Source organism: Coffea arabica, chromosome 8c (assembly GCF_036785885.1).
Source record: "Coffea arabica cultivar ET-39 chromosome 8c, Coffea Arabica ET-39 HiFi, whole genome shotgun sequence".
In the NCBI taxonomy this organism is placed as follows: domain Eukaryota; kingdom Viridiplantae; phylum Streptophyta; class Magnoliopsida; order Gentianales; family Rubiaceae; genus Coffea; species Coffea arabica.
The window spans coordinates 20,127,144-20,137,052 of NC_092325.1; the positions used below are offsets into that span (position 1 = coordinate 20,127,144).

The window sequence follows — 9,909 nt, forward strand, 5'->3', positions numbered from 1 at the left end:
AGTTCACAATATCTAAATTCTAATAGACGTGAATGTTGTATAATTTCAAAATATTGTGATATTTTTGGATTGGATTTAGATATAATTGAAATTGAGATGAAATTTATTTGTTTTAACTTATAATTTAAAAAATTTATATTTAAAAATCCAAGTTATTAAAAATTAGTAAACTTTTCATCATATAAAGTATTAAATTAGTCCATTACATGTCTTATTTTGTGCATATATATATTTATATAAATTATTTTTAAAAAAATTCATTGAACCGGGTTGAACCGGTTCGATCGGTTGAACCTCGACCCTTTCACTTCACCGATTCAATTAACGGTCCGGTTTTTAAAATATTGCCTGGATGTGGAAAAGCATTATAAGTGCCAGGGAGTTATTGGATGAGAAAGAGAGTGGGAGATGGCAGAACTATAGATATTTGGAATGACAGATGGATTCCAAATAAAGGGAATGCAAAAGTAACAACTGCTAAACCACTAGACTGCAAAGTAAGAAGGGTACAAGAAATCATCAAAGAAGGAAAATTGAATATGTCATTAATGAGAACCTTTCTGAATGAGGAAGATTGTAAAAGGATCAGCAGAATCCCAATCAGTAGCTATGGGGGGAAAGATAGAATGGTATGGGCTTATTCCTCATTAGGGGAGTATACAGTCAAAACAAGATGTGGCCTAGCAAAAGCGATGCAATAGGAAAACAGTAAAAGACCTCAATCTAATGAAGGAAGCCATAGAAACAACCAAAACACTAGAGGGTGGAAGCTACTATGAAGTATGAATATATAGCACAAACTGAAACCCTTCATCTGGAAGTGTCTTAAGAGAATACGTCCAGTAAATGAAGTCATAAAGTTAAGAGTTGGGAAAGGAGTGGACACCTGCCCATGCTGTGAAGAGGAATTAGAAACATTAGAGCACATGTTCTTATTCTGCAAACATGCAGAAATGATCTGGGAAGCAGCTCCTTCAGTTGGGATGGGTTAAACATGTTTAGACAGAATTTTTGGCTTTGGTGGAATAGTCTAATGGAAGTAAAGGAAAGATGAGAAGGAATGGAACATATTGCCTTGATAGTGGGTATAATGTGGCAGATATGGAAATCTAGAAACCATATTCAGTTCAATAGAGAAAGGAAATGTCCAGGAATGGTGGTAGGAAAAGCAATCCAGAAATGGCAAGAGTACATAACAGTTTTGAAAGGGACAAATAAGGAGATAGAAAAAGAAAAAGAGAACATTGAGCCTGAAATCAAGTGGAAACCACCTACAGATGGTTTCATCATGATAAACACAGATGCAGCTATGGACAAGAAACAGGAGAAAATTGGTTGGGGAATTGCAGCAAGAAATGAACAAGGAGCACTAGTATGCACTTGGGCAGGAAATGAGAAAAGCGATAGTGAAGCTGCGACAGAAGAAGCAGAGGCAATCAGGATGGCACTAACAAAGGCTAAACAGGAAGGTTGGAGGCGGATCATAGTTCAATCAGATTGTAAAAGGGTTATAGATAAGATCAAAGATGGAAGTACACTTGATCCTATGATAGGAACCATGCTTGAAGATATACTGCATCTTATGAGAAATTTTAGTAAATGTCATATTTTCTTTGTCAAAAAGGAAGGTAACTATGTCAGCCATCATTTGGCAAAATTTGCCATAAACTTGGTTCAGGAAATAAGTTGAAGGGATTCCTTCCCCCTCTGGTTGATCAACTTAGCCAGGAATGGTGTAGGAGCGGTTGCTCCATCTTTGTAACCTTGCTGCTTTTTGAAATATAAGTACTGTTATCGTTTGAAAAAAAAAATAATACATGAAACGAGGATGAAGATTGATGCAATAATTTGTGCAAGGATGCCTTGACGCCTGGTCTTTTTTGGGTGAGGCAGAGGTTTGGATGATTTTCCTGTGTGGAGTAAATGCAGAAATTCTGAACAATGCCAGTCCTGAACAAGACATCTTTACAGAATGGAATAATCACACGGCATCTTTACAGAATGGAATAATCACACGGGACCTTCACAAGTTCTAAAGAAGAAAACTTCAACTATCTACACTTCATATAGACTTTGGGGTAAAAAAATGTTTCTTCTAATTCAAGTATCATTAACAGCGTGGAAAAAAACAGGAGTCCTTGAACTAATATATAATCAATCACAAAATACCCAAAAACTTCACAAAAGAGTCAGAAATATCATAAACAGGAGAAGCAACAGATTACTAGGTTCACTTAGAAAACCACTACTCACGTTTGCACCTCCACCCAGAGTGCTCGTTCGTATCATAACTTTATATACACAAACTCCCTGTGACGGATCAGTCGTGGTGACAACTGAAAGACCTGGAAATTGGCATGCACTTAGGAGCTGGTTATTCTCCTGGTAATAACTGTTAAATGCATATGAGATGTTGCCACCAGTATCTAGATTCCCACATGATGTACCATATCCGAGACTCGTGCAATCAGCATGGGAACAAGCGTAACTTACACTAGGTGCTACTTGTGGATCATCAAGGCTTGCGTTAGACGACATGACACACCATTGACGGGAAAGATATTGAACATTACTTGCTGCTACCAATCCTACAGAGTTTGAACCTAAGCTAAGATTGTACTTTGGTGTCCCGTCATAGTTGAATACTCCCCAGTGGCGTTCAAAGTTACCTGGCTTGATGGATTTTGCATCCTCATCAATCAGACTAAACAAATATGCATCCACTGTACCTGGTCTCATTGGAGTTCCCTTGCCCATATGGGACATGAACCCTTGATTGAACCTCTGAGCATACTGGATATTTGCATGGAGATCACCGTCAGTTGGCCATCCAACTTCTCCAACAATTATAGACAAGTTTCCAATTCCATTATTCTGCAAGGCCCAAACAAGGGTATCATAATTTGCATCAAATACGTTGTTGTAGATCCTTCCATTGTCATTAATTGGTGTTGAATATCCATCAAAGAAGGCATAGTCAGTGGGAAAGTTGGGGTCATTGTAAAGACTGATAAATGGATAGATGTTCACGGTGAAAGGGGAACCACTATTACTCAAGAATTGACATATCTGCACCATAAGGTCATGAATGTCTGATCGAAAATCACCAGTGGAAGGCAGGGAAGTTGAACTCTTGTACACATCAGCATTTAAGGGGATGGTTACCTTCACTCGAGTCCCAAGTCCAGCCTTAATAAGAGCTGCCTGGACATTTTGAAGAGCAGGATAAGTGGTTCCTGTGTAGGTCCCGTTTAATGTCGTTAAGAATGGCTCATTTCCCACTGCAACATATCTTGACAGAAAAATATTTGTTCAGCCAGGTTGAAGGAGAAATTAGAAGTTAGTGGATATGTACCACAATACAAAATAATTCCATTTGCAGTAGAGGTTTCCCTTAATTCCTCTTTCGCAGCCATCGATAACAGGGGAAATTAATTTGACTTGATCCAAGGTAAAACGAACTAAAATTGTCATTGGTGGAATGACTAGAAGCCCGTACTTCATGAATTGAAGAAATATGACTTTCTTGACTCCAGATATTACTGGGACCTAGGCTCAAGATAATTAAACTGCTGATCTACCACTCAACAATAACTTCTTTATTCTCCAAAGATCAAATTATCAAGCAGTCGAAAGCTACAAGCTTCTCTGTCGCTCCCACTCAACTTCAAAGGCTAAGGCTGGTCTTACCAAAAGTATGCAAGACCATGTGATACCAGATAATAGTTAGATAGCAGAAAGTAGTCTCATATATTCTCAAGGAACCACGCAAGAAGATTGAGGGGATTTTTTTTGTTTTTTTGGTTATAAATAACTTGTCTGAGAAAGTAATCAAGGTAAATGACAGACAACAATTAAGTATACCAAGAGACTAAAAGTATGATCTGCTATTAAAATGGACTAGAAGTACCAATTAGAGATTAAGAGTTTACTATTGAACTATATGACAACTGAATACATTTTGACATCAATCTAACTCGTCTGATGTGGAGTGACAACTGTATCTCAAAGAGTTAAAATATTTTTCTTTCTTCCCACACCCCACCAACTGATCTCCTGTTTACAGAACTAGAAACAACTCTTTTATTGCAAAAGTTACACACAGGAATTATGCAGGCAAATCACGTGAAACTAATGGTAAATGCCAGTCATTCAATTTAAGGTAGAGGTAATCATCCCTAGAGACAACATAATTGTTCTGTCTTTTCCCATTCATTGTTAAAATAATGGGAAGTCTTTGGATATCATTTGGCAGAGCAGGAGCAAGATTGGGAGCCAAAGGAACACTGTAAAAATTTCTCCCCCAGAATATAGCCCTAGGGGGCTAAAAACTTTAAAAGAAAATAATAAGGTAATCAACGTAAAATACTCCATATTGACTATCAAAAGATAAGCAAGACAATCCTTTTACACATTGTCCTACATTTCTTCATAGTCAATGGTTATACAGGATGTTACAACAGTATGAATGTTATTGGCGATTGTAATCATTTCCAAATCACTATGCCAATGCTCGAGGCATTATCCTTTTAGATTGAAAAATTCATTCACAACACCAACACGTTAAATTAGAGTAAGGGTAATGCTCTGAAGAAGATATTGGAAAAATAAAGACTTTGACCAAATCATATTGCCAATTTAGCATGAATTTGAATAGCATTTCCAAATCATGGTCAACTTGATGAGCTAAAGATGACAAAATTTGTGCATCCAAAAATGGATTGATAACTACTTCCATATTTTCTAGCTTGAGCATCAGGAAATGGTTGCAAAGCTTTTCAGTGGCAGTGCACCTAAGAGAGTCCCCACTATCATGTATGATTACCTTTGTAAAGCCCCCTTTACCATGTGCCAAGAACTGCCATTGGCTTCAGTGCAAAATGCTTTCTGGACACGTAAATTTTTCTTAATGCCACATTCAAAATTCTATTCAGCACTATAACTTCCAAACAACAGAAGCAAAAGACAGTCTCAAGAAAATCTGCAGAAGCTTGTAATATTATGACTTTTATGTGAAATTATGTTTGGAAATTTGTTAATATAACAAGGTTTCAGATTCAATTTGCGGCTTTTCTGGATGGAACCTTTTTGCAAAGGCAATCTGTAGATGTTGCTGAGATCATCACTTAAGTGCACAAAATAGCTTGGAGATGTCCTAAATTTATTCTAGCGGCTTAAAGCTTCTACTGGTTTTGCATTTAAAATGACAAAAGCCTGTTTGAGTCAGGAGTGACCTCTAAGGTATGGTAAGGATTTTCCAGCAAACTGCACCAAAAGAAAGAAACAGTAAAGTCCCTACAAAGCTTTCATTCTAGAAACAAGACTAATTGGCTACAAGGAACATCAGAATCCTTCTAAAGCCTTCTATGAGTCTCATCAAAAGGAAAGATTTCGTAGAGTCTCATCTAGAGGGAAGCTCTAATGGAGTTGCATCCTTAAATTTATCGATGGATAATCAGCTGAAATTCTACATAGCATAAGAATATAGTGTACTGAAATTCTACATAACATAAGAATATAGTGTACTTCAAACCAAGAAAAATTAAACAAGAACAAGTTTCCATAAACCATATGAGACATTAATCTTATCTAGATGATGGAGAAATAATAAACACTGCAGGACATTGATAATTTACTGGAACACTGCTTGCACAAAATACGGGATATACAGCAAACTTAAACCACAGAAAAGCTAAATATCTCATCTTTCAGTGTAGAATCCAAATGCAGCACCAATTTGTGGTTCCACAATGCAAATGCTTCTAATAGATCTTTGCAATTAGAGCCTAGAAACTAATAACCTAACAAAACAGTTATTATACTATTTTATTATATTAAACATGATTATTTCCTTCTGAAATGTGCAACATAGCCGTGCAATCCCAGACAGATGTTACTGATTAGTCTAGACATCCTTCAACAGGCCAACTTTTAAATGGCAAGGTAATTAAAATTGTAGAGGAATCTCATAAGAAGTTACAAGGGATAATCCCTGGACAATGGAGAATATTGTTGACATGAAAAGAAGTAACACATAACACTTCAGGTTCGCTAGACGACCTTTCAAGTTGTCACATAGCCCAATGACTTTCTGACGATTGAATCAACAGAAAACAAAATCGTTTCAGAAGCATCTGACAATTGAATAAGCAGCAATAGAAAACAATATCATTTCAGAAGCAATAAACCTTTTCCAAAACTTTAGACCAGAGTTCTTGGCAACATTTTGCAATAGAAAACAATATCATTTCAAAAGCAATGAACTTTTTCCAACACTTTAGACCAGAGTTCATGGCAACGTTTATGGCAACTGTGACACGGGAATGCAAAAAGCTGTTTCAGAGGCTAGCTTCAGCGAGGACATGCCTTGAGTAAGCAACATCATGTAGGTTCAACTTTTCGTAAAGTCTCTCAATTAAACTCCATGTGTTTAGCAAATCGTCGTATCTAGTGCAAGTAGTGAACTTTAACATAAGAACAATCAGTTAAAGGTCAGATGCAGAATAATCCCAAGGCTTCTCTCCTGCAGCATAATCTTTTATCAAGTTTAAATTGGTTCACTAGTTAAACTAAGAAATGCTACAGTGACATTAGATGGTGTTTATGGGCCAACACTGGGGACAAATCAGACTTTGCAGCCTTATTTCTGGCAAAGGTTTCTTCAACAGAATTGGGTAAGACGTGCTAATCTAGTTAGCGTGCTCAACAGCAAAGGTTGTTTTTAATTTTGCTTGTATTTTTCTCCTCCCCGTTTTTTTTTCCCTCTTTTTTTCCTTGAACTCCTTAGCCACTGTCGTCCACAGGAAATTCACTATTGCAGATAGACTTCCTCATTAGCTGGATCAATGTTTTACCTTCCTCATTTAGTTCCTGCATTCTCCTCTCTTTCCCCTGGATCTCCTACTGCTCATCTTTCATCCTATTCTCTCATTCTCCACTGGAGATACATCAGAGAGCTTTTCTAACAAAAGATCAAATGAATATCTGACCCAATTGGACTGTGGTCAACCTATGGCTAAATTGAATATCATCCGCAACATACAAATAGCAATTTTTTTCTCTCTTTTTTCAATTTGAAAATGCTTAATTAAGCTATTAAAGGAAAAACAAGAAACTTCAGCTCCCTTTATCTGATAAAATAAAATATTTTTCTTCAGATTTTCATAGACCTCAAGAAAACTTGATGTTAGTTGTCTATTTACTGTCTAGAATGTCTAGGTAATAAGAAACTAACTAAAACTTCTTCCAACTGTTTTGCATCGTTGACTTTTTGTTCTTCCATTGATAAGAAAGATGAGCAAGGTTAGAATTCCAAGTCACCCAGTTTAAATTAAGTGCCCCAGCTATGCCAAAATTTTCTGTACTCCAATAAAAAAATGTGCAGAAAACCTTCTTGGCAAATTCTCAGCGGGAGAAGTACCTGATGTCCACACTATTGGATGAAATATGTGCAGAGACATTCCTCTGAACCCACAATTCAGCCGCAGCAACACTGTTGGCTAAAGAGTACAACATATCGTTTGGAATTCCCACCGTGACTTCAATCCCAGAACCACCCAGAGCATACAATATGCTTGGATCAGCATCAAAAAGCTTAACTTTCTGAATTCCATTGTCCCTAAGCAGCTTTACAATAGTGGAAGGAGGCAATGGGTGAGTTGATTGAGTTCCCCAATTTGCTCCTATACAAATCACTGAACTAACCATCATACACAGCACAAATATTTTAACTAAAACCCCATGATTCACAGCCCAAATTCCCATACTTTTAAACTATTTAGAGACACGCCAAGAACCTCAAGAATCCAAAGGGGGTTTCAATTTCAGAGTTGTATTTGAACCAAGAAAAGGTTGCTATCAGAAAATGATCATGAATTTCAGAGTTCAATATTGGGAGAGGGGTCAACTCTTGTAATGAATCAAGAAACTGCTTTTAAAAGTTCAGTTTTGGACAACTTTTTACAGTAAGATGATTCATGGGGTATCTCAAGGATTCTGGAAATTCGGATTTAACATACTGTGTTATACAAGAAAGAAAGAAGCTAAATTTGTCTTTTTAGGAAGCTTTACTACTGCAAAGTAATCAGAAAGGAAAGTATATGTATTTCTGCTACTGGAAAGTATATGTATTTAACTATACATACATGGACGACCATACCAGAATCATAAGCTAAATGCCATACGTGTTGGAACTCTACGGTCTAAAGCATGATTGGAATTTAGAAATTGCTGACAATAATGACAAAAAGGAAAGCTTAGGAAAGCACGATAAAAAGGGTGGTATAGACCAAATAAATTTTACACGATAAGTTGGTGGATTGAATCATTCATAATCCAACAACATGCATTATTGTACAAATATACTACTTGGGATAAAGATTTAGTTTGGGTTGATTGAGAAACCATTTTCTAATATGTTTAGCACAAGTGTTCTTCGCAGGCTGAGGCAGGTAACGGCGTTGAATGCTAGTATTAGATATGATTATTAAATTTTATTCTAGTTTTAGTGTTTGGTTTTTTGTGCCGTATGTGGTGGAGTTGCTATCATGCAGCAAATTCCAAGTGGTACTCGGTCCAAGCCAAATTATTTGGGTATGGACTTCTTACTCCTGGTGTCAATTGAGTTATATGAGTCGGTTGGGATAAATCTAAAGGTAAAATATAGAAAATCTTCTTGTGGTTTGATTATTTGACACGCTACTTCTTCATTATTTAAAAACACCCACACTACTCCCCTCTTGCTTTGGACTAAAGTGAAATTTGACTGGTAACCTGTATGCTACCTGCAAGTGATGTATTATTATTTTTTTAATATTTTTTATTTTATTGACACTTTTTCTTTCAATTTTGGTGCTTTGACTTAACTATCATAGGTATTTTTACAAATTTTATAATTAGTGATGCACTTTTAAAATTTTCTAAAAGTTATTCATGTCCTCTCACTTTTGCTCTGCCATCTCTCTCTACTGACCCAGTCGCCACCACCGCACGCGGCTTGGTCTTCAAAGATTCTTCCAAAACAATGGCTCCAAAATCCAAATTCACCCAAATATCCAAGAAAAAATTTCATGAATTTCATAAGTTTTTATCATAAAATTCTTGAAAAAGTGGACAAATCAGATGAGTGAAGATGGCATCCCCTTCAAATTGAAACACAAATCTTGGGTTCGGCTCAGCTCTCACATTTACGTGCAACTCAACCACTTTTCCCCTCTCACCGCCCACCGTACTAATCCATCCATCCTAAATCACGCGCCCTTTATTACTATGCTCCGTTGCCTTCAAGTCTAGCTGCACCAAAACACTGCCTAAAAGTTTCCCACCCAACCTCCACCCGCAAGCTGCAGAAGTATTCCCTCCTTTTCCTGTATATATCTCAATCTTCAAACCACAAGTCCTACCTCTGGCAGCCAATTTCTCAACAAGCTTCTCAAACTCCAACTTCTTGAAGTTAAACCCAGCATGAATTCTGCTCTCAATTGCATCAGTACCACTCTCCTGAGAATGTGAGAACCTCGAAATATATATAAATATCAATGCATATTTCATTTGCAATTTTTAATTCTTTAATAAATTCTAGCATTACTTTCACTTGTTTTAAATAAGGGCGCAAAAAACAATTTTTATGTGAAAGATAATATAATTGTGCTAAAATATTAAATTACTTGGTTTTGTTATGCTAAATTAATATTTCTTTAGTTAGATTAATTTTATTGCCTTAAAATAAATTCTTTGAATTCCGATAGTTAGTTTTAATTGCTAATAAGGTTAAGTGCTAATAGGAACCTTAGTACTAGGACGAAGTCGATAAATTTTATATACAAGCGATACAAGTATACTAAGTATACTTAGGACGTAAAAATTTCGATAAGTAAACTTTTGCAAGATTAGTATATCATTAGGCATCCA

The 9,909-nt window shown here is 36.4% G+C and overlaps 1 protein-coding gene across 2 annotated transcripts; it reads right to left on the reverse strand.

Moving 5' to 3' along the window:
* Positions 1-2,079: 2,079 nt before the first annotated feature.
* LOC113707264 (glucan endo-1,3-beta-glucosidase 5) lies at positions 2,080-8,472 on the reverse strand. Of its 2 annotated transcripts, XM_027229499.2 has the most exons (3): positions 7,421-8,472; positions 3,166-3,292; positions 2,080-2,874 (listed from the first exon to the last, which is right to left on the reverse strand). In XM_027229499.2, exons 1-3 carry the CDS (start codon positions 7,762-7,764, stop codon positions 2,179-2,181), a joined length of 1,167 nt encoding a protein of 388 aa, XP_027085300.2. In that variant the 5' UTR covers positions 7,765-8,472; the 3' UTR covers positions 2,080-2,178. The 2 variants fall into 2 exon arrangements, with proteins under 2 accessions (XP_027085300.2, XP_027085299.2); XM_027229498.2 differs by having other exon boundaries at positions 2,080-3,292; positions 7,421-8,471.
* Positions 8,473-9,909: the final 1,437 nt, after the last annotated feature.